At 40.0% G+C, this 25468-nt stretch overlaps 2 protein-coding genes across 3 annotated transcripts in view; one reads left to right on the top strand and one right to left on the bottom strand.

The window, feature by feature from the left end:
• Positions 1–2670: 2670 nt before the first annotated feature.
• Positions 2671–13071, bottom strand: ENY2 (ENY2 transcription and export complex 2 subunit). Of its 2 annotated transcripts, none has more exons than XM_020876368.2 (5): positions 12968–13071; positions 11445–11521; positions 7595–7665; positions 6309–6383; positions 2671–3814 (listed from the first exon to the last, which is right to left on the bottom strand). In XM_020876368.2, exons 2-5 carry the CDS (start codon positions 11510–11512, stop codon positions 3738–3740), a joined length of 291 nt encoding a protein of 96 aa, XP_020732027.1. In that variant the 5' UTR covers positions 11513–11521; positions 12968–13071; the 3' UTR covers positions 2671–3737. The 2 variants fall into 2 exon arrangements, with proteins under 2 accessions (XP_020732027.1, XP_020732026.1); XM_020876367.2 differs by having other exon boundaries at positions 12896–13060.
• A 176-nt stretch (positions 13072–13247) lies between these two features.
• NUDCD1 (NudC domain containing 1) overlaps positions 13248–25468 on the top strand; it is an 87922-nt gene continuing 75701 nt past the window's right edge. The window contains exon 1 of the mRNA XM_020876365.2: positions 13248–13477. Coding sequence (XP_020732024.2) covers positions 13360–13477 — 118 coding nt within the window. The 5' untranslated portion in view covers positions 13248–13359. The remainder of the gene's footprint in view (positions 13478–25468) is intronic.

Consider the following 25468-nt stretch of genomic DNA (forward strand, 5'->3'; position numbering starts at 1 on the left):
ATTATGTAGGCCTTTATATCTGTAGGCATTCTTATGGCAACTAATATTACTTGGAAATTCCTGAAAAATAAAAGCATCTTTCTACACAAGTGTAATCCTTGTATCAAAACTAAATCTAGAAGATACATAGTAAATAATTACATATTTCTAGTTTTTCCTAGGGCTTTCCAGGTGGCTCAGCGTGAAGAATACGCCTGCAGTGCAGGAGAGGCAGAGATGCGAGTTCAATCCCTAGGTCGAGATGACCCCCCGGAGGAGTAAATGGTAACCTACTCCAGCATTCTTGCATGGAAAATCCCATGGACAGAAGAGTCCAGCAGGCTACAGTCTATGGGGTTGTACAAGAGTTGGACTGAGCAACTGAACAAGTTTTTCCTAGGAATAACATGAATCTGTAGTTTTTTACAGATCTGATTTACCCATTTTGCTTTTTATAATTATCCTACTAATAATGTTTACAGTTTTAAAAATTATTTTCATTCTCTCCAGGTCAGCATTATCAGATCTATTAAGCAGATGAAGAAACTGAGGCAGAAGTCAGCCTTACCTGATAATTCAGTGTAATAGATGAGATCATAACTCGAATTGTCTAATTGCACCTGTTAAGTTTTCTTGGCAGATTCATCCAATGACTTTTGTGTGGTTTCTGATGATAAGTATGAGGGGTCTTATGAAGCCACTGAGTAACATGAGATAGCCATTTACAAGAAGGGTTAAACCACATGTTGGATCATTTCCAACATTCAGCTACTGAGCAGCTGTCACAATTCTCTTGAGTTAGATGGAGTCTTTTTTCAAGTTATGTAAGTCCCATATCTAATTACCAATCCCCAACATCACCCAGGCCCAGGCCTGGCACTGCTCAACCAAATGATACACTTGTGGTGCCAGAGCAAAGCGATTACATAAATAATTTACCTGGGTCTTCTTTAATCCTATACAAGAGAAGCTTATGGTAATCCTAATTAGTATTTTACTCACACACAGTCATGTAACAGTAATCTCCTAATGAATTTTCAACACTGAGCATGAAAGGGTGCAAAACTTTTAAAAGATGTATTCCTAATTTAACATAAATCAATGATGTGAGTCAAGATATATACAAAGTTGGTTTATTTGAAAGATATCAATGGTTCTAGATGAAAACTACAGGATAATTTCTAAGAGGTCAAAAATAAAAGTCAAAAAACCTAGAGATAGTGGGGAATTTTTCGGTATTATCATTTTAAAGCTAGTCTCTTTAGTATTTTGAATTGTTATTATTTTCAATTCAGCTATTTTTGTTCCATTTCAAAATATTTTCCATTTTCTCATATTTTCTTTTGAGCTATTAAACTAGTATCTTTATGAGCAATTTGCTTTCATATACAGTACTATGAAATAAAAACTAATTGTTCAACATTTATGTACCACTTAAGATTGTTTCATTTTTGAATAACTGGTAGCATAATGGTGAATATAACTATTATTTTATAAGAAATGAAGTGAAACAAAATCTTTTGGGGCAGTTTTATAATTTTGTGTGTCTTGGACTCAAGTTTTCATAATTAAGTCCAGTTTGTTCAATGACTACACTTAAAACATAAATTCATCAGAAATTTGTATCTCTGGAGCATGGCCCAAAATTAACATGAATGCATTCCTCAACTGCACTAGTTACCTTCCTTTTTTGCTCCCATGTTTGTTCATGAGTTCATTCATGTGTTAATTGCTTTGTCCATTCACCCACAAGTAAGTATCATACAAAATAAAGTCATGTTTTCTCCCCTCCAGGAGTTGCTCAAGTGGGAAAACCACTGTGCTAAAATCAGGAACAGGTGCTTCTCATAGAAAAAGTGGTTGGGAATCAGCACAGAGCAAGAAACGTCAGAATATTCTGGCAACAAGCTGAATTCTGAAAGGCAAGTAGGAACGAGTTAAGTAAGAGGGCTACCCAGTTTGGTGCATTTTCTACCGTATTAGAGATATAGGAACTTGACCCTTTTGGGGACTCTTAACCAGAGAAATAAGTAAATGGCAGTTCAAGAGGAGCCTAGGTGATATGGCTGAGCTTGAACTTTACCTATTGAGAAATTACAGGTAGGGGAATAAAAATGACCAGACTTGAATTTTAGTAAGGTCACTTAGGCAGTAATGTGGAAGATATATTGGAGGAGGCATGGAGCAACTGAAGCGAGGAAATATTAAGAGCCTACTGCAGTAATCTGGGTTTGAACTTAAGAGGGCCTAAGAGGGCAGGTAGTTGACAATTTACAATCTTGTGACACTCAAAATGGTCTTGATTAGCAGCATGAGCACATTTGAGAAGCCTGTCTGAAATACACAATCTTGTGCCATATTCCTTACCTTTAGAATCAGTGTTTTAACAAGTAATCTGGTGGCTCAAATGGTAAAGAATATGTCTGCAATGCAGGACACCTGGGTTCAATCCCTGGGTCGGGAAGATCCCCTGGAGAAGGGAGTGGCTACCCACTCCAGTCTTCTTGCCTGGAGAATCCCAGAGGAGGCTGGTGGGCTGCAGTCCATGAGGTTGCAAAGAGTCGGACACGACTGAGCAACTAACACTTTCAGGTAATCTGTATGTCTGGGAGAATCATTCAGACAGAATAGAAACACAGTATGGGCAGTTACTGGAGACAAAAAAAAAAAAAAAAAAAAATCACTCTTAGGTGTGGTCAGTTTGAGGTGTTTACGGAACATTCAAGGAAGCTGCTCCATAGCATAGCAGTTGAGTATATGGATCCTGAGGCTGGGCTGGAGATGCAGTTTACCATTTATCAATCTGTTAGTATTTGAAGCCATGGTCCGACCCAAGTTTCCTGGAATCTGCCCAGGAAATCATATCATTAGGTAGAGGGCCCAGAGGGAGCGCTAAGAAACATCATTATTTAGAGTTCCATATAGCGAAAGGTATCCACAAGAAACAGAAGGAGGTTCCAGTGGGAGGTCTAAAAACGTGAGAAGTGGGAAGAGTTCCAAGTGGCAGGATGGTCAACATTCTCATTTTCCAGCAGAGCTCACGTAAGAACAGACAAAAGTCCATGCATTTGGCAATCTTGATGTCAAAGTAAAGCTATGGGTGGAGATTATTTCCCATTAGTTCGTCTTGACCTTAGTATGTGGGGATGCAATTTAGTTTCTGCTTTCAAAGTTCAGATGAGTAGAGTATGTGAGAGGAGCTTGGTATGCAGCCACTTTGCAAATGTTCTCTCTTCCAGTAAGATGGTAATTCTTTGAGGAATAAGGAAGGCACATAAAGATGAGTAAGACCCAGTCCTAACCCTCAGCATTTATAACAAATAAGAAATAAGGTATCCATAGTACAAGATGGGACATATATTATAAAATATAGGGATTCAAAAGAGGCATATACTATATCCAAACAATCAGAAGAGGCTGCTTACTTCCCCTAAATTGTTAGTACAGAAATGTGCTTACTTAACATTTACATACTTAACACTTAAACTATATTAACTGCTGACTTTTCTCTCAACAAATCTGATGAATTCTTAATAAAGTCCCATTTATTCCAAAATCCAAGGAAACTTCAAACTCATTCATGAGATATTTATTAAAATAACACATTTAGGGAAAAAAATCAATACAATGTATACATCATTACTGAAAACTGTATACCATCATACAAAAAAGGATTTTGTTTTGGGAAGTCGATTCCTAATTTATGGCAAGTTTTACTTTAGAAATAAAACCACAAAACAACACAATCTAATTCAATCTTAAAGGCTGGCATGCTGAGCAAGGAATGTTCTTATTCTTTGTAGGAGTTCCTTCTTTACACTGTCAGGTACCAGGGCTGAAATATAAAAATAAAAACATAAGAGTAAGATGGTTCCAATCAATATTTATCAATTTGAGATCTGGTACTTTATTCAGGATTACCAAGTGAAATTTCATAAGTAACCCTCATGCTTCAAAAAAAAAAAAAAAAGACATTTGAGGAAATATATTTGAAATTTATTGTTTGAAAGAACTATCCAATATCTAAAAATATACTGCACATGTGAAAATTCTTTAGGAATAGAAAAGGCCTTTCTGAAAGAGAGGCTATAAAAGATTGCTAAATCTGATTCAAATGCAACTTCATAAGCCTGGTTAAAATCAAACAAAAAAACAGAGAAAGCACTCTTACAAAAACAGGGTAAACTCTCTACTATACAATTTCTTCAGCTTGATATGAAAAAGATCAGCAGGCTTACAGAAAAATGATGAAAGGAGAAGCACACAGTTCTTGAATGTCAATAGAATTTAATCTCACAACAGAAATGAAAATTAAAACTACCATTCAGATAGCATGTTTTACCAATCAGACTGGCTCAAATCCAAAGGTCACTAATATATGTACTAGCAAGACTTAGGGAAAATTGGCCCTGTTACATTGGCTGGTGGGAGAATAAACTGATAAAGCCTATTTGGGGAGATAATTTGGTGATACTGTATTGAAATAAATGCATATATTCTCTTGAGTCAACAAAGATGCAAAAGCTTCAACAATAGTTGTTTCTGTCATATGTTCATATTTCAAATCTTGAATCATGTGACTGACTATATTACCTACTCTGAATATTAAACCAAAAATGGGGAAATGGGAGTTCCCTGGTGGCCTAGTGGTTAGGATTGCAGGCTTCACTGCCATGTGGCCCAGGTTCATTCCCTTGTTGGGGAACTGAGATCCCAGAAGCTGCAAGGCACAGCCAAAAAAAAAGAGGGGGGAAAAAGCCCTGATCCTTGAAACTTAATATTAAATGTCAGTTATTAAATCTACACTATTTCTCCCCTTTCTGGCTACTAATAAATAAGGACAAGAAGGAATTAACTTTAACCTCTAACGTTATTTGCTTGAATCCAGAGGAAATGAAATATTCTGATATAGTTCAATATTTCTACAAAAAATTCCACAAATGACAGAAATGAAATAAGACAGATACTTCTTTTTATAAATTTAGTATAAACCTGCCAAGTAAGGACTACATAATTAAGTCCACTGGAAATGTGATCAATATGTATATGAAATACACTTTTACTCAAAATTATGATGACTGAGAACAGATCAGCTGCCTTGGGGTTACGGATGAGGTGTGACTATAAAGGAATAGCTTGAGGGAGTCTTTTAGAACGAATCTATACATGGTATAAAGTTCACAGAACTGACACTAAAAAGGATCAATCTTACCATATGTTAATTTAAAAAATACTTTCTTAACAATAAAAAGAAAATATTTATTTTTACTTTTCTTTTTTGCTAATTCTCTAGCAGGGGAGCTATAAGGGATTGAAATATCCAACATACAAGCACTGAAGGAAATACAGAGAAAATTTCTACCCTGTTAACAGATCTACTTCTTAAACGTTAACAGATTAAGCATAAATTACAGAAGAAAAGTAGAAACACAATATAGAAATTCATTTAAAAATATAAATCCATGGGGAGAGCAGTAGGTACTGCTCCCGCCCTGAAATATGATTGACTGACAAAGCTATGTTTTAAAAGATGGCTGGAAAGGACCACGGGATGCTGTAGCTCTTTCCAGGTGGTAGCAATTCAGGGGCCTGGTATTCTCTAGTAATAATTTCAAAGTGATTTACTTTTCACACTTCAATTCTTTTTACTTTTTCTGTGTGAAGAAACAACTAATGGGTTATCTAATTTACCTGCTTCCACTTGTAACTACAACCACCCCCTACCGCCTTCCTCAAAATAAATGAAAATAATCTAGTTACACCTAATTATTACATATAGACTTAACATTATTTCCTGTTACTTTTGGTTTCTCTTAACAAGGCATTAAAGGGAGAAATTAAGAAGGCAGCTAAAGTGTGGGTCTTAAACATGAACTACCCAATCATGACGTTACGGAGCTACCAGATTCTTAATTAGACATACAAGAAGACAATTTTGTTTATTTTTAATAAGGAAAGTGAGCAATGACTCAGGGGTTGGTGTAAAACACTAAATTATTAAATATCAGGCTAAACTTTACAAATCCGAGCTTCGGGTAATATTTGCCTCTATAAAAAAATCCCAAATTTTAGAAATTATCTGTTTTAACAACCATATCAACTTACAGGGGTATATTGTTTTAAGAGTACAAAACATTTCACACCTCGTTTGTTACTCAAAACTGTGCAAGGAAACTATAACTCTTCCCAAAGAGAAGATATACCCACATAATTTTAGAAAGAGTGCTTTTCCTTGTTAAAAAAAAAAAAAAAGAAAACCTGAACTAGCAAAAGAGAAAACAAATCATGTCTTAGCCCACATTTCCTTTCACACAATTTGTATTCCTTACCTCTGCCTTTTGGTGTGATTTCAGCCACCAAGTCATCAACAGTAACGTGTTCTAGTCCCTTTTCTTTAATTACCTCTTATGCAAAAGCAAAAAACAAATCATATCATTTAAAATCATTATCTGTAAGAAAGATTTTCATAGAGGAAGGGTTAAGATCATGTTTTTATAGTCCAGACTGGTCTTTACAAAAAAAAAAAAAAAAAAAGAGGACACTTCTTTTTTTCTTTCTAATGAAGATTTAGTTCAATCTTAAACACAGCATGTATTCACCAGGTCCAAAACATAAGACAAACAGTTGTAACAAGTAGAATGAATTTGAACTGTAAATTCACATTGCCCAAAATTAAAATATGGAACAACTCCTTTGCTCCTTTCTCTTCTCGATGCTGGACCAAGAGGAGGAGGAGGAAAGGAGTTAGCACTTACTGGACCCTTATTATGTGCTGGGTGCTTTGCAATATTTAATATTCATGATTATCTAATTGCCTGAGCATTTTTCCCACTTTGAAAGTGAGGCAAATGATGCTTAAAAATTAAGTAACTCATTCAAATACGACTTGAAATCCAGTTCTAGTCTTACACCAAAGGTCTATATGACCTTAAAGTCTATGCTTTTGTTAATTTGGCACGTTGCCTTCTTTGGATTAACGATATCAAGTCTCTATTATCATTACCATTTGTAGAAACCATTACAATGAGAATTCACTATAAATATCCAGAACTCCATCATGCCAAAAGCTGAGCCAGAAAGGAAGGAGGCTCACCTTAGTGACTTGTCGAATCTAGCTAATGGCATCATCATTAATGCCCAGTAATTTAACAAGCTTCCATTTTATAATTTAAAAAATATAAGTAATTTTCTAAGAGCTTTTATAAATGATTTTTTAAAAAAATAACACTAGTAAAGACAGGAGATAAAATTTCTATGAGTCTGCCAGCCATAACATGCTCAATATGTTACTAAGAAAAACTGACTAGGAATCACTAATGTTTCACTTCCAGTAGGCACACTGAGAAAGGTGGGATATTTCATGCCAGAGGAAATCTTGTATCAATTGTTTTAAGAGAAACACAAAGAAACATTTCTAAAATTCAAGGAACAGGTCTACATATGATCACTCAGTGCAAGCAGTCTATACCACATGATTCAATTTTCTATTTGTGTAAAATTATGCTTGAACACTCAATATATCTTAAAATACTGATTATAATTTTTTCTAGTGAATTTCAGACCCACACAGTTGAGAGCAATGGAATTAGCTTATCTTCTAAATGAAACTGATTACCTTTACAGTGTGCCTTCAACTGATCCTTCCAGCCACATTCAATTAATTTAGCTCTCAGCAACTCTTTGAGGCTGTTGAAAAAGAAGTGTTTCCAAATTAAACTACAGCAGCGTACAGTATCTTAGATAAGAATGTTTGAAGCAAAGCTTCACTGTTCAATGGAATATCCCCTGCCTTCTGGTTACAAAACTTTTAATTTAATCATGACCTAATTTTGGTTCTATTACTAAAAAAGTTCTTTGATCTTATGTGAGTCATTTAAATACTGAGCCTCATTTTCATCATCAATAAAATTCAGTCAAGTGGATGGGACACAATACTTTGTAAGAAACCCCACTTAGGTCTTCTTAAACACTTTCTACTTCCCTCCACCAACAGGAATGTTATGGGTTTTGTACAACTTCAAAAGGGTATTAGTTGAGTTTGAAGCAGCTGTACTTTTGAAAGCTTCAAATCCCAGAATCCATTCTTTAACTACAAATTCTTAACTGTTAACTACCTTACTGCCCCATTATCCCTCAACCTTATAGACTTCCCCCTCCCTTTTTCTCATTACCCTTCTAAATTATACACTAGCTGTGTTATGTGTTGGTAGCTCAGTTGTGTCTGACTCTCTGTGACCCCATAGACTGTAGCCTGCCAGGCTCCTCTGTGCATGGAATTCTCCAGGCAAGAATACTGGAGTGGATAGCCATTCCTTTCTACAGCAGATCTTCCCGACCCAGGGATCGAACCCACGTCTTCTGCATTGCAGGCAGATTTTTACCGTCTGAACCACCAAGGAAGAACTTTAGTTACTACATTAACTATGGTATTTCATTAATTCTAAGACTGTACTTTCCCACATTTTAACAATCCAGTCATTGGCCTGCCTATCATAATTTAATTGGTGGTATTTTCTTTTCTTAATGGTTAAAAAAATAATGGTATGTATTACAACTAATGACATCATGGGTGCAAAAAAAATTTTATCTTCTGCAAAACCTACTGTTTATAAAGCCTCAATCTTCAACCTAAAATCATCTCATTTCTAAGCTTAAACATGTCGAGTTCCAAGCCAAACTGCTTCTTTTTCAATATTCCTAACATCCACTACGTGGCATTTCCGTCTTGATGTTTAATTAAGTAATTTAATCTTAACAGGGCCAACACCCAACTCTTCCTTCTCTTCCACCTCAAGCTGTTCTTATCAGAAAGGCAACTCCATTCATCTTGGTGCTCAGGCTAGAAACCTTGGCAGCCTCCTTCACTCAGTAATTTTGATAACACTAATATCCAATCTATAAGCACATCCTATTGGTTCCAGTTTTTAAACATATACCTGAAATTCAAATGCTTTTCACCACCTCTGCCATTACTAGATAGTTCAAGCCGCCATCTTCTCTTGACTGGACTGCTGCCAAAGCCTGCTGACTTGTTCCCCTGCCACTTCCCCTGTATACTTCCTTCTCCTCTCCCAGCTCAAAACCCTCCAAGTCTCCCAGTTTACTCAGAATGCAATTTCAGGACTTTACTATAGCCTAAGTGACCCTGCATGGTGTGCCCTCTCCTCAGTGATGTCTCTGACTTTACTGTTTCTCTCCCTTACCCAACGGACTCGCTCTCAGTGGCTTCCACGGGTTCCTCAAAAGGCCAGGCAAGGGGGTGTCCTGGCAGTGCAGTGGTTAGGACCCGGTGCTTTCACTGCAGGGCCCTGGCTTCCATCCCTGACAAGGGGCTGAGCTCCCACAGGCTGTGAAATGCCGCCAAAGGAAAAGAAAAGAGCCAGGCGAGCTGTCTCAGGACCATGGCTCTTGAGTCTCCCCACTCCCTCAAATCTTTCTGATCTCTTTATCAGTGAGGTCTACATTTTTTCCTTTCTATAACACACCTGATTATTCTCTGCTTTATTTTTCCTCTAGAACTCCTCACCATCTGACACATTGCACATGTATTTTCTGTCTCCTTCCATTAAAATGTAAGCAGTATAAAAGAACAGACTTCATTTTGTTCACTATTCTATCTTCACACCTTAACAGGACATGGCAAATGGTAGAAACTCAGTAACTTAAAGCTACGTGAATGAAGACAAATGAAAAACAATAATACATAATCCCCTACAGCCATTCCTGGCAATACTATCCTCTTGGTTTCCCAAGGCACTGTTTTAGAGGCTTTCTTCTTCCTCATTCCTCATCATCAAGGGTTGTTGATTTTACTTAAAAAAAAAAAAAAAAAAAAAAAACAAAACTTAAGTTCTTTCCTTTTTTGCTCTTTTACTTTTAGCCGGATATTATCTTCTGCAATCTATCTTTAGTCCTTCAAATCTTCTTCACACTGCCAAAATAACATTCCTAAAGTGCAACATGATCTAGTCAGTCTCTTAAAATTTTTTAATGCCTCCAACCACCCAAGGATAAGTCAACAAATGTTTTTGCAAACCTACCACTTATTTTTCTGCCATTTTTTTGACAGTAAAAACACTCTACAACTCCGGTGTAAGAAATCTGGGTAAGGGCTCTAGCAATGGAAATGTGAGCTAGGCAAGGTGAATCATGAATGGCCTATTACTGAACAAGGATGTAACCAAGTTAAGTCCATTGCTGAAACTACTAGGAGAAAGGTAGTCTTAGCTGGAGATGTAAGTTTTGATCTCCTAATTCCTGCCACCTTGTGTGTAGTGCCTTCTGGAAAATAAAGCCAATAGAGGAAAGCAGATATGAGAGAGGAAAATAAAGACATATTCTTGGTGACAATTTTTGAGAGACTGAACCCAGTGGTGCCTGAAGCACCTTCAAACCCTAGACTTTTAGTTACATGATATTATACATTTCCATTAGTTGAGCTAGTTTCTTATCCTTTTTAATGGAAAGATTTCTGATTATACAAAAACCACATTTCTCCTGACCACTGCCTTTCACATTTTAATTGCACAGTTCCCCCAGAATATTGTCATGTTAGAACAAATTTCTCTGACTTTGCATATTTGTTTTCATCTGCCCAGACTGTCCTTTCTCTTTTAGTGTGCTGGGGAACCACTGATTCTTCTCTGCCAGATGAAGTAACACTTCCACCATTCTGGGAGACTTCACTGATCATGTTAAACTCCAGGTAGAAGCTGAAAGTTTCCTCTTAGGTTTCTCTCATACAATTTATCACCCTGCTCCTGGAAGCCTTTTTTGATGCTTTAGCCTCTCCTCTGCACTTGCAAACCTGTTCATTCTTCAGATGTTTACTTGGCAAATTATGTGCTAGGTATGATGCTGGGTATACAGTTTCTGCTGTGGAGGAACTCAGATCCTACTTATACAAACTAGCCAAGTAGGCCAGTATAATACAAAGTAATTAAATGCTATGACAGAACAAGGTATTTGGGAATTAACAGATTCCTGGAAGAGATGATATTTAAATTAAAACCTGATAATGAGCTCGAATCAGTTAAAGATGGGGGAAAGAAGAATATTTCAGAGAGTAAGAACAGCAAATGCACTCTGAGGATATGAGAGCCTGGTGACTGAAACTGGTTCCATTATGTTGACTCTGTTAAAAACTGGGCAACATTTTATCTACAACGGCAGTTATTTGGGTATGTATTTTTCTTCTCCTTTAGACTACACATTTTTTGAGAGAGAGTCACTTCCTGTTCATCTTTGTACATGATTCACTTCCATACAAGTGTCTTGCCATAATGAACAGACCTAAGCATTTTTTTTTAATTGATGTTAGGAATTGAAGTTTTGGATAATCTCAATTTTCTCTAATTATTTCTACTAACATCAGTATTGTTACTTGATAACTAGATTCTTGTAATATAACAAAATTATAGTTTAAAGATATTAAATGTAATTTATTAACACAATCTATTACTTACCGTTCTCTTTCTCCAGTTTCTATCAACTTTTGGTTAATCGCTGCTCTCATCTGCGCATCTTTGTTCATCTTGCTAACCTGAACATCAACATGTATTTTCAGATATAGAACACTTACAAAGCATTGTCTTCTAAATCCTCCTGGCTAGCACCTCAACACATGTAACATTCTATCAACTGAAGGGGTGATAAATTTCAGCAATGTGTTGACAATGTCGTTACTCTCAATATTATTTACTGTTTCCCAAGAAGTCATAATGATGAACTTTACAATCCCCCCCATATACCCTTCGTTAATAAGTCTTTGGATAATAACAATTACTGTACATTTATTAAATGTATATGTGCCTGGCACTGAGCTAATGTGTTTTTATCTCATTTAATTCCCAGATCTTATTCTTTTATGTAAGTAGTATTAACACAGTTTATATTTTACAGGTGAGGAAACTGAGGAACCAAGATAGAATAGTGAACTCAGATACTGTGACCCCAGAAGTCCCCAAATACTCTAACAGCACATAATAACTGACTGTTAATCATTTCTGCCTCTTAATTAAACACATTCAAAATTTGGGGGAAGCTATATAACCTGAATATCAATAAAAGATTAAGTACAGATGGTGACAAAATTTCCAGGTAAGGCTCTTAATCGCTTTACTTTTCACTAGGATGTACAGAATTACAACCGCCAAACTAGCTGTGTGTGGGTGTGTATGTTCTTTATCAAAACTTGCAGGTTGGGATAAAGAAAAAATAAATCTCAAATAAATTCCTAACTTAGAAAATTCTCAATTTTTAGTAAAAACAGACAACCAAAACGATGTAGAAATAGGAGGAAGGTTAAGTTGTAAAACTTGGAATAAGCTAACGTTACCCTACTTATCTGTCACTAACTTGAGAACTTTTGTCGTCTCCCAACTCGCCGCCTATAAGAAAACTGAGAGTGGCGGTGAGTTTTCAGAGTTGTGTGTTTTTTTTTTTTTTTTTTAATTGCAACAGGAAAAGGAGAGGTTGAGAAAGAACTAGGATATGTTTGCTTTTGCAGTTGGAGGCTAACATTTTCAAAATAACACTAAGGTCTACAGTCAGTACCTTCCCTAGAATACTGAACTTGATCTTGCCTTCGCCCCGACACTACGGATAGTGACCTTGGACAAGTCAGTTCTTAAAGGCCTCAGTTTTCTCACTGGTAAAACAAGGGCGCTAGGGGATCCCTCCCAGTTCAGACATTCTTTGGGAAAATAGAATAGGGCGGAGACAGCGGGAGAGGCGGGAGGGGAGGAGCCAGAAAACAAAGCGAGGACTGGCTTCAGGCCAACTCCGGTAGCACGCCCTGTCGGAGAGCCCTACAGGCCCGCGAGCGCGGGTTGGGGAAGCTAACGAAAGACAGCACATCGAAAGGAGCCTGGGCTGGGCCCGGGTCCCGGCCCTGAGGACCACGGGCATAGCTCACCACCATCACCGCGGGCGAGGGCCGTCCCTTCCCAGCGACGAAATGACCCTTGCGCTGACGACCGTTACCTACCACACTCTTCGGCTGCCCGGACCTAGACCCTCAGTAGCTCGGGCACCTAAGCACACAGAAAGCTAGCACACGCATTTCCGGGGCGGGGTCTCCCCACCCTGCCTATAAAATGAGAATTTAACTAGCGCGGGCCGCCTCCTGATCGCTCAGCCTTCTGGGTAAGAGAGTCTAGATCCTGCTGTCTCACGGGCATGGAGTTCCCGAAAGACTACATATCCCAGCATGCAACAGAAGCAACTTTCTCGCGGGCACTACATTTCCCAGAAGGCACGCTACGCCGCAGTGTTTTCTGGGATGAGAACCACGCCGCCTCCAAGCCACGGTGCTACCAGGGAAGCGCGGACCTTTCAACGAGAGCTTTACTAATTCTCACGCTGGGCCCCTGGAAGGCGATGGAGGTAGCCGCTAATTGCTCCCTGCGTGTGAAGAGACCTCTGCTGGATCCCCGCTTCGAGGGTTACAAGCTCTCCCTCGAGCCGCTGCCTTCTTACCAGCTGGAACTTGACGCAGGTGGGAAGCGGCGGCACCCTCTCACACTCTGTTCCGTTCCCCTTTCTGTTTCCTTCGGCGCGACCCGTCGTGCATTTTCTTCTTTTCTGACTTCGGCTAGCCAGGCGACTGTGGCTTTTCTCACGGTCAAGCAGAGCTGGGGTTGACCATGGCTTTCTTCGGAGAATGACGCCCATCCCCGACCCCCAAGGGAGCCGCCTTCTAGTGGCTCTGGCGTAGCAGGACCGTGGGTTCCGTGGGCTCTGCTGCCCGGGCTCCGAGAGCCTGCCCGGGGTACTCCCGAGGCCCCGCCCGCCTATCGGTCCTGGTCTGATCCCTGCTGCAGAGAGTGATCAGGACAGGCTTTGCTCTTGGAGCATCCTCTGTGTACGTTGAGAGGCCACACCTCTTTGGAGACCTGCTCCTGTCCTCTGGCTGAGACCCAGTTCTTAGAAGAGAAACTCTATTGCAGTTATAGGCTCTGTCAGATTGAGGACTCTGTCGTAGATTACATCTCGAGAAAAAAATGGAGATGAGTTGGTTTAGTACCCACATTTTTACTAATTTTGTTTATCTGTCGGTGGCGGGAATAATCGTCCCCGTTTTTACAATGTAACGAGTGGCATTTTTGTTAACGTTATATAAAGAGCCCAGAGATTGCATTTTTAATACGCAACCCTGCTGATTCTGATTCATGTTGTCAGTGGATCACGCTTTGAGCGATAATCTAGAGTTAATAGGTTTTATAGTATCAAGCAAGGGTTTATTCGTTTAATGGATAATTTATACAAACTCAGCAACCTCTCTTGAGAGCCTGTTTTATGTTACATGCTGATACAATCAAGATGAATATGATACAGTAATGTAAAGTTGCTATTGTCTAGCTAGGAAGAAAAGTGTAAGCCTATAATTACAAGAGGATGTGGTAAGGCAGTGATCGGGATATGTACAAAACATAGTGATGGAGTTTCCATGTTTGTCAAACCAGCCAGAGACATGTAGGAAAGCTTCCTGAGGGAGTTGATATCTCACTTGGGCTTTAAAGAATAGGTAGGAGTTGATCAGGGTAAAAGAAAATGAGCTTGCTGTTTCTTTTCATTCCTTCTCTACCTTACATAAATAAATGATAACTCCATGTTAATTAGCCTTGCATTAAAAAACCACCTCAAAACTCAGTGGCTCAAAACAGCAAGCAGTTATTAGTGCTTATAAGTCCATGGTTAGCTAGGTGGTTCTAGTCACGACTTGGCTTTCTCATACATTTGGGGTTCTCTGGCTTATAGGCTGCTCTAAGATGATTTCAGATGGTCCTCTTGGTTTGCCTCCATGTGGTCTCTCATCCAGCAGGCTGCCACAGGCTTATTCCAAGAGACAAGCAGTGCACAAGAGTTTTTTCAGGCTCTGCTCGCAGTAAGTTTGTTGCTGTCCCCCTGGCCAAAGCAAGTAGTATAATCAAGTGCAGAATGGGTATGTATGGGAAGACTTCTAATGCAGGTCGTCATAGTCATTTGTGCTTTAGTCATCTTTGATGTATTTCTTTTTGTTTTTTAATCTCTGTAGGGAAAGAGCAAATTAGCCAAGATCAGCAAATTAGTAGTGGTCAGGCTCTCGCCCCACGGCCTCGCCCTTGCCCCACGTTTTGTAAACACGTAGTTGTGTAACAGCTGAGATCATTTCTTGCACTGTGCCTGTGCAGTGCCCCATATAAGCAGCACCTGAGAGGCCCTCGCGGCACGTTACAGCTGTGTCCGCTAGGTCAGCCGTGAGAGGAGAGGATACAATGTGTCTGTTTCTATGGCTGCCGTGCCAGTCAGGAGACTGTAAACGTGTCTGCCATTCCTACAGGTCCTTGAGTTTTCTTCCATCATCCCTGCTCATGCCTTGCCTACCATGGGTTCAACAGTGCGCAGTGAGGAACAGCGAGACAATCACCTATTAGTTTCTCAGCAAAGCCTGTCAACTCAAAATCTTGTCTTCTCCATGCCTTTGCCCTGGTCCAAATCATTGACAGCTCTCACCTGAACGATAGTACCTTCCTGACGAGTCTTCCTGCTTTCGATTTGGGGCACCTTCATTCCACTCTCTTAAGGTAGTACTTGGGATAGTTTTTAATTCTTTCTTTCATTAATACTTGTTTCCGCCACTAGCCTGAGCTCCGTGGATACAGTGGCGTTTCTCTCTTGCTCAGTGCTCACTCTGTAGAGACAGTGGTTGGCATAGTGGGTACTCAGCACATCAGCTGAGGGAAGAAGAGAAGTTGTTAAGGTCATTCCATTCCTGGGAAAGCATGAGCAAAGGGGAGACAGTTAGACTGTGCAGGGCACTACTGCACTGCTGTTTTGCAGGAGCAAAAAAATCTACTGGGAGAGTGAGAAGATTTAGGTAGGTGAAGGCACTTTTTATCTTTGACTTTTTTTTTTTTATCCTGTGAGTCAGTGTTTCCCAGACTTTTCCATGGGCAATTACCAAGTAAAGCTCAGCTGTCATAGATTTACCAGCTTTTTAATTTCCTTCGTGGAGCTGTTTCTTAAAAACTATCATGTCCTCACCCACCTTTTCATAATCAAAAGGATATTTTGACACCAAAAAAGCAGGAAGCAAAATATCACAGTAAATATTCCTCTTAATTGAGTACATTGACTTTGTGAAAAACTAAGATATTCTTTTTCTCCCTCATTTCGCCAGTATTGGTCTTAGATTATTGTTTGGGATTCACAGGTGGAGGTGATGAGGTGTCATTTACCTTAAGATCTTAAGTAGAGAAGGGAAATCGCTAAATTGGGGATTGAATAGTTGCAGTCTTCGGGTCTTTCCCTGTGGCTCAGAGACAAAGAATCTGCCTGCCAGTGAAGGAGACATGGGTTCGATCCCTGGGTCGGGAAGATCCCCTGAAGGAGGAAATGATAACCGACTCTAGTATTCTTGCCTGGGAAATCACATGGACAGAGGCACCTGGCAGGCTACAGTCAATGGGGTTGCAAAAGAATTGGACACATCTTAGCAACTAAACCACAAGTTCACTCCTAGGCTCTAGGAGATTGAGTTTGGATGATGAGGGGAGTGGAGACAGGGAGACCAGTTTGGAGGCTTTGTGGAAGTTCACATGAGGAGCTTTCATTAAGAATTACTTGAGGATGATGAAGAAAAGGTTAATTCTTTTAAAAACTGCCATTTCTAGAGAGAGTGTGAGATGACTGAGCAGCCCAAGGAGGTTCAAATGAATTCAACAAATTGTTGGCAGGCACCTGTGGTGTGTGACGCTCTGCATTTGAAATGTGAGAATGAAGGTGGGGTGTCTGGACTCGAAGAGCTCAGAGCATTGAGTTTTATTCTCTTGTCTTATGTGTTGTTAAATTGTTCTAAAACCCCGCTATGCTACCCCCTGTGACATTGCATAAATAGTAAATGTCACTCTGTCTTTTTCTATCCCAAAGGACTAAGCAATAAAAATCTTTTGTATAAAATGTAACTACCCTTTGACCCAGCAATTCCATTTCTGGGCATTTCTCTTATATATATATATATATTTTTTTTTTTTTTTTTTCCCCTAGACTCTCCACTTAGTAAATGTATATATTTTCACTTAGCTAACTCATACTCCATCCTTTCATCTTGGTTTACAAGAAAGTCAGATTCCTTTCTTGACTATTAGAACCTATACTATAAAATCTGTACAAATTAGAATATGTACTTTTCCATAGACCTGATTCTTCATAGACTTGATCAAATTTCTCAGCATTTGGTATCTGTTTTCTCTGCTAAGATTATTCTCTGTTGAGAGTCCTGTATCCATCTTTTTCAGTGTTTCGTCTCTGGGGCTAAAGCATGATTGATTAGTAGCAGATGATTTTATATCACACACAACATTAAACAGCTTTTGTTGTTGTTCATTCACTCAGTTGTGTCTGACTCTTTGGGACCCCATGGACTACAACACGCCAGGCTTCCCTGTCTTTCGTTATCTCCCAGAGTTTTCTCTAATTCATGTCCGTTGAGTCCATGATGTTATCTAACCATCTCATCCTCTGTCGCCCTCTTGTCCTCAGTCTTTCCCAGCATCAGGAACTATTCCAGTGAGTTGGCTCTTCACATCTGGTGGCCAAAGTATTGGGAGTTTCAGCATCAGTCCTTCCAGTGAATATTCAGGGTTAATTTGCTTTGATCTCCTTGCTGTCCACGAGACTCATAATATTCTCCAGCACCGTAATTTGAGAGCATTAGTTCTTTGACACTCAGCCTTTTTTAAGGTCCAACTCTCACTTAGGTACATGACTACTGGAAAAACCATAGCTTTGATTAGATGAACCTATGTTGGCAAAGTGATGCCTTTGTGTTTTAAATATGCTGTCTAGGTTTGTCATAGCTTTTTTTCCAACGAGCAAGCGTCTTTTAATTTCATGACTGCAGTAACCATCCGCAATGATTTTGGAGCCCAGGAAAATATAGCCTGTCACTGTTTCCATTGTTTCTCCATCTATTTGCCATGAAGTGATGGGACCAGATGCCATAATCTTAGTTTTGAATGTTGAGTTTTAAGCCAGCTTTTTCACACTGCTCATTCACCTTCATCAAGAGGCTCTTTAGTTCCTCTTCATTTTCTTCCATGAGGGTGGTGTCAACTGCATATGTGAGGTTATTGGTATTTCTCCCAGCAGTCTTGATTCCAGCTTGTACTTCTTCCAGCCTGGCATTTCACATGATGTACTCTGCATATAAGTTAAATAAGCAGGGTCACAGTTCACAGCCTTGACGTACTCCTTTCCCAGTTCTAAACCAGTCTGTTGTTCCATGTCTGGTTCTAACTGTTGCTTCTTGATGTGCATACAGGTTTCTCAGGAGGTGGGTAAGGTGCTCTGGTATTCCTGTCTCTTTAAGAATTTTCCACAGTTTGTAGTGATCCACATAGTCAAAGGCTTTATTGTAGTCAATGAAGCAAAAGTAGATGTTCTTCTGGAATTCTCTTGCTTTTTTATGTGCTCCATCGGATGTTGGCAATTTGATCTCTGGATCGAGTTTCTGAATCCAGCTTGTACATGTGGAAGTTCTTGGTACATGTACTGTTGAAGCCTAACTTGAAGGATTTTGAACATTACCTTGCTACATGTGGGGCTTCCCTTGTGATTAAGAATCCACTTGCAATGTGGGAGACTTGGGTTTGATCCCTGGGTTGGGAAGATCCCCTGGAGAAGGAAAAGGGTATCCACTCCAGTATTCTGGCCTGGAGAATTCCATGGACTGTGGAGTCCATGGGATCACAGAGAGTTGGATACAACTAAGCAACTTTCACTTTCGCTTGCTACATGCAAAATGAGTGCAATTGTGTGGTAGTTTGAACATTCTTTGACATTGCCTTTCTTTGGGATTGGAGTGTGGCCAGTCCTGTGGCCACTACTGAGTTTTCCAAATTTGCTAGCATATTAATTGCAGCACTTTAACAGCTTTACTGAGGTACAAATGACAATAATCTACAGATATTTAAGTGTATAGTTAGTTTAGACATGTGTCCCTATACACTTAGGAAGTCATTACCACAATCAAGAAATTAAACTTACCCATCATCCCCAGAATTTCCCTTGTTCCTTTTTGTATCTGGCCCAGAGTTAGTCAGGAGGGAACAGTTCAGTTCAGTCGCTCAGTCGTGTCCAGCTCTTTGCGACCCAATGAATCGCAGCATGCCAGGCCTCCCTGTCCATCACCAACTCCAGGAGTTTACTCAGACTCATGCCCATCGAGTCAGTGATGCCATCCAGCCATCTCATCCTCTGTCGTCCCCTTCTCCTCCTGTCCCAATCCCTCCCAGCATCAGGGTCTTTTCCAATGAGTCAACTCTTCGCATGAGGTGGCCAAAGTATTGGAGTTTCAGCTGCAACATCAGTCCTTCCAATGAACACCCAGGACTGATCTCCTTCAGGATGGACTGGTTGGATCTCCTTGCGGTCCAAGGGACTCTCAAGAGTCTTCTCCAACACCACAGTTCAAAAGCATCAATTTTTCAGCACTCAGCTTTCTTCACAGTCCAACTCTCACATCCATACATGACCACTGGAAAAACCATAGCCTTGACTAGACGGACCTTTGTTGGCAAAGTAATGTCTCTGCTTTTTAATATGCTGTCTAGGTTGGTCATAACTTTCCTTCCAAGGAGTAAGCATCTTTTAATTTCATGGCTGCAATCACCATCTGCAGTGATTTTGGAGCCCCAAAAAATAAAGTCAGCCACTGTTTTCACTGTCTCCCCATCTGTTTCCCATGAGGTGATGGGAGCAGATGCCATGATCTTAGTTTTCTGAATGTTAAGCTTTAAGCCAACTTTTTCCCTCTCCTCTTGCACTTTCATCAAGAGGCTTTTCAGTTCCTCTTCACTTTCTGCCATGAGGGTGGTGTCATCTGCATGTCTGAGGTTAATGATATTTCTCCCTGCAATCTTAATTCCAGCTGTGCTTCTTCCAGCTCAGCATTTCTCATGATGTACTCTGCATATAAGTTAAAAAAGCAGGGTGACAGTATACAGCCTTGACGTACTCCTTTTCCTATCTGGAACCAGTCTGTTGTTCCATGTCCAGTTCTAACTGTTGCTTCCTGACCTGCATACAGGTTTCTCAAGAGGCAGGTCAGGTGGTCTGGTATTCCCGTCTCCTTCAGAATTTTCCACAGTTTATTGTGATCCACACAGTTGAAGGCTTTGGCATAGTCAATAAAGCAGAAATAGATGTTTTTCTGGAACTCTCTTGCTTTTTTGATGATCCAGCGGATATTGGCAATTTGATCTCTGGTTCCTCTCCCTTTTCTAAAACCAGCTTGAACATCTGGAAGTTCTTGGTTCACGTATTGCTGAAGCCTGGCCTGGAGAATTTTGAGCAGTACTTTACAAGCGTGTGAGATGAGTGCAATTGTGTGGTAGTTTGAGCATTCTTTGGGATTGCCTTTCTTAGGGATTGGAATGAAAACGGACCTTTTCTAGTCCTGTGGCCACTGCTGAGTTTTCCCAATTTGCCGACATACTGAGTGCAGCACTTTCACAGCATCATTTTTCAGGGTTTGAAATAGCTCAACTGGAATTCCATCACATCCACTAGCTTCAGGAGGGAACAGGGAGAAAGAAAAAGGCTCCCCTTGTAGCCCACCAGGCTCCTCTGTCCACATGATTTCCCAGGCAAGAATACTGGAGTGGGTTGCCATTTCCTTCTCCAGGGAACTTTCCAACCCAGGGATCAACCCAGCTCTTCTGCACTGGCAGGCAGATTTTATTTTTTTTAAACCACTGAGCTACCGGGGATGCCCCTAAGGTTTATAATGTACATCTTTAAATTATTACATGGTGCATTCAAATGATATTTTTTTATTTCATGTATAGTTTAAGAACCTTACAAAAGTATACTTCCATTTCTCTCCTTTATGCTATTGTCATGCATTTTACTTTTACATATTACTATCAACTTACGTTGTTGTTCAGTCTCTCAAGTTGTGTCCGACTCTTTGGGACCTCATGGACGCCAGGCTTCCCTGTCCTTCGCTATCTCCTGGAGTTTGCTCAAACTCACGTCCATTGAGTTGTTGATGCCGTCCAACCATCTTAGCCTCTGTCGTCCCCTTCTCCTCCTGCTCTCAATCTTTCCCAGCATCAGAGTCTTTTCCACTGAGTTGGCTCTTCACATCAGGTGGCCACAGGATTGGAGCTTCAGCATCAGTCCTTCCAGTAAGTATTCAGGGTTGATTTCCTTTAGGATTGACTGTTTTGATCTCCTTGCTGTCCAAGGGACTCTCAAGTCTTCTCTAGCAGCACAATTTGAAAGGATCATATCTTAGGCACTCAACATTGTGTTTAAATAGTTAATTATCTCTTAAAGAGATGTAGAAGTAGGGGAAAAAAATCTTAACATATTTACTCCTATAGTTGCCATTTTTGGTGCCCTTCTTTCCTTTATGTCGATCCATAGTGTTATCTGTATAATTTTCCTCTGCCTGAAGGACTTTTAATATTACAGTGTGGGTCTTCTGGTAATGAAATATTTCAGCTTTTGTGTGTCTAAAAACATTTTGCCTTGGTTTTCAAAAGATAGTTTTTGCCACGTACAGAATTCTAGGATGACGGGTTTTTTTCTTCTCCAGTACTTTAAAGATTTTACCCCTGTGTCTTATTACTTTTATTGTTTCTCATGAGAAATCATATGTTATCCTTTGTTCTTTTATGCATGATATCTCTTTTTCCTCTGGCTCTTTTTAAGATTTTTCTCTTTCATACTGATTTAGAGTGGTTTGATTGTATTGTGTGTTAATATGGTTTTCCTCATGATTCTTGTGCTTGGGGTTTGCTGAACTTCCTAGATTCCTGAATTTACAGTTTTCATCAGTTTTGGCAAGTTTTCAGCCATTATTTCTTCTACTCTTTTTTTTTCCCCTTTGTTTTCTCCTTTAAGGAATCTAGTTACCCATTATTTATTTCTTTATTCATTTTTGGCTGTGCTGGCTCTTCGTTGTTGCCTGCAGTCTTTCTCTAGCTGCGGAGCACAGGCTGTAGGCACGTGGGCTTCAGTGGTTGCAGCCCATGGGCTCGAGTTGCAGCTCACAGCTCCAGAGTTCAGGCTCAGCAGTTGTGGACATGGGCTTAGCAGCCTTGCAGCATGTGGGATCCTCCCGAATAAGGGATTAAACCACTGTCCCCTGCATTGGCAGGTGGATTCTTAACCGCTGGACCTGCAGGGAAGTCCTCGTTACCCGTTTTTAGATTATGAGAAGTTAAACCCCAGCTCGTCAATGCTGTTTTTATTTTTTCTGTTTTTGTTGTTTTTTGTTTTTGTTTGTTTTCGGCCATGCTGTGTGGCACGCAGGATCTTAGTTTTCCAACCAGGCAGCCTGTGCCCTCTAAAGCAGAAGCAGAGTCTTAAACACTGGACTGTCAGAGAAGTCTATTAAGTCTGTTTTATTTTGGATAGTTTCTATTTTCATGACTTTAATTTCACTCTTCTTTTCCAATGTCTATTCTGTCATTAATTCCATCCAGTGTATTTTTCATCTTAGTTTTCATCTCTCGAAGTTTGATTTAAATGATTTTAATATCCTTCATGTCTCTAGTTGTCATTATGAACATTTGGAATGTACTTTAATGTTTTATCCTGCTAATTATAACTTCTGTGACCATTATCTGTTGGCATCTGTTGATTGATTATTCTCTTCATTGTGAGTTTTGTTTTCTTTCCTCTTTGTAAACCTGGTGATCTTTGGATGCAAAAAGTTGTGAATTTTACCCTATCAGGTGTAAGACACTTTTGTATCCTTATAAATCATCTTGAACTTTGTTCTGTGATGCAGCTGAGTTACTTGGATTAACTACATTAACTTCCCTGGGTCTTGTTTTTTTAATTTTGTTTAGCCAGGTCTGGAGCAGTGCTGAGTCTGTGGCTGAGACAGGACTGTTCTGTGTACCCGGCCTATGAATTAAGAGTTTGCTCTGGTCTACCTAATGGGAACGGTCACCGCTCCCAGCCTTGTGTGAGTTCCCATCGCTATTCCCTCTAGTCCCTTCAGTTGGTCCTTTCTCTGGCTTGGAGTGGTTTCCTCAAACATGTGCCATTAGTCATCTGCTGAATATTTGAGAGAGGCCCCCTGCAGATCTCCGGAGCCCCCTCTCTGCAGCTCTCTTCTCTGGTACTCTGCCTGATGAACTGTAGCTGCCTGGGTCTCCCCAGACTCTCAGTTCAGGTTCCTTGACCCAGGCAGTCGGTCCCGTTCTCCTTCACTCGCCCCTCTTTGTGCTGTGGGCTGGACACGCGGTCAGGGCACTAAGCTGGGGCATAGTAGGGCTGACCTCATTTGTTTCTCATCTCTTAAGGACCACTGTCCTTTGCTGCTTGTAGTCTCATGTCTTGAAAATTACTGTTTTATGTAGTTTTGTCTGATTTATTTTGTCTTACTGGTTGTTTCTGAGGGAAGGATAAATCTGGTCACTACTATTCCATCTTGGCTGCTCAATACATGCTTTTAAGTGAGAGTAATTTCTGTAGAATATTAGAGCCGGAAATAAAATTGAAATGGATTCATGAGCATAGTGAGAAAATGGGATGTAGACTGTTTTTAGAGAAGTTTGAGAAATACAGGGCGGAAGAGAGCTCTGCTTTGAGTGCAGAGCAGAGGAAACCATTCTCATGTGTTTTGTGAGTGTGGAGTTTTTGACATATTTAGGTGAAGGAGAAGGGGCCAGTGAAAAGGAGATAACCATATTGGCAAATAGATGGGGAAACAGTGGCTGACTTTATTTTTCTGGGCTCCAAAATCACTGCAGATGGTGATTGCAGCCATGAAATTAAAAGATGTTTACTCCTTGGAAGGAAAGGTATGACCAACCTATACAGAATATTAAGAAGCAGAGACATTACTTTTTACAAAGGTCCATGTAGTCAAGGCTATGGTTTTTCCAGTGGTCAAGTATGGGTGTGAGAGTTGGACTATGAAGAAAACTGAGCGCTGAAGAATTGATGCTTTTGAACTGTGGTGTTGGAGAAGACTCTTGAGAGGATCCCTTGGACTGCAAGGAGATCCAACCAGTCTATCCTAAAGGAGATCAGTCCTGGGTGTTCATTAGTAGGACTGATTTTAAAGCTGAAGCTCCAATAGTTTGGCCACCTCATGTGAAGAGCTGACTCATTTGAAAAGACCCTGATGCTGGGAAAGATTGAGGGCAGGAGGAGAAGGGGACGACAGAGGATGAGATGGTTGAATGGCATCACCGACTCAATGGAGATGGGTTTGGGTGGACTCCGGGAGTTGATGATGGACAGGGAGGCCTGGCATGCTGCGGTTCATGGGGTCTCAAAGAGTCGGATACGACTGAGCGACTGAACTGAACCAAACTAAAGGGGCCAGTGAAAAGGAGATAACCTGGGGAAGGGCACAGAAGAGGCAGAAGAGAATGAAATCATCAACAACTATGTGAGAATTAGCCTTGGAAGGGAGAAGAGGAACAGGGAAATTAAAAATTAACACTTTTCTTAGGCACCATATAGCAAATACTTCACATATTTTTAATATAAACCTGTCAATAACTTACAGGATAAGTATTGATCACTTCTATGACAGGTGAGAAATCGGAGTAGACAATTAGTTAACATACCCTTAAGCTGCTCATCAGAGGCTAACCTGACCCAAAAGTACATACTCTTCTTGGTCCCTGGGCTGTTTCTTCAAGGCAAGGAGAATAAAAGCTGGTTAAAAAAATTTTAGACAATAATTAAAGGGAGAGAAAAGCCATGTAACCGTTGTTTTGTGTAAGTTTACTATAAAATTCATGCCTACTCTTCTGGAGGAAAATTTGGGGAAAAGCAGATCTAAGTATGATGGTACAGAAGCATTATATAAAAGTTTAGTGGGAGCAGTACTGCTAAATCTAGCCTTGCCTTGTTCTATACATTTGCTTCAGAACTAGCTATACAAACTTGTTCTCTTGCTTCTTTACATCTTTATATGAAAAGAGCAAACTCAGCAGCTAGGTGAAAAGAAGATAAATGGTCTAAGAAGTGACCTTTGTGAAGTAATTCAGCCTAATTGTATATTCTAAGAGGACAAGAAGCTGTAATTGTGGCCATCCTTAGCATCCTTTGGACAGGAATCATATCTGTTTTATTTACCAGTATTTTCTCAATGCCAAACACCATGTCTGGCACATGATAGACATTCAGTAAATGAATTTGTGAATGAAAATCTATAGATTTTTGAGGTCCCATGCATGCTAAATAAGAAAGTTAGGTAAAGATTAAGGGAGACTCCCCTCTTGTTAGGCTCCAAGTGCTTTTTAAAAGAATAAGAAAAAAAGGCTTTTCCAGCAGGGCTCTTGTAGTATATTTCCAATAATAAAATAGTTTACTACAGTGACTTCTTAGCTTTTTGTTAAAGAGGTCGCTCATCTTCAGTCAATTCACAGAGCCAAGCTAGCTTGGAGACTCCTAGCCGTCCTCTCCTCCTGTGGGCTCCGTAGGAGAGCCCTGCCAGTGGTTAAGCTCTGTCACATTCTGGATGTTG

The sequence above is a fragment of the Odocoileus virginianus genome, chromosome 15, assembly GCF_023699985.2.
Source record: "Odocoileus virginianus isolate 20LAN1187 ecotype Illinois chromosome 15, Ovbor_1.2, whole genome shotgun sequence".
Classification (NCBI taxonomy): domain Eukaryota; kingdom Metazoa; phylum Chordata; class Mammalia; order Artiodactyla; family Cervidae; genus Odocoileus; species Odocoileus virginianus.

Bases quoted from the DNA above. Each gene is read 5' to 3' on its own strand.
- ENY2 (XM_020876367.2), bottom strand. The intron at 7,666-11,444 runs GTAAGTAATAGA...CTTTTTCAACAG, and splicing joins GAAACTGGAGAAAGAGAACG to CCTCAAAGAGTTGCTGAGAG. The intron at 3,815-6,308 runs GTAAGGAATACA...TTTATATTTCAG, and splicing joins AATCACACCAAAAGGCAGAG to CCCTGGTACCTGACAGTGTA.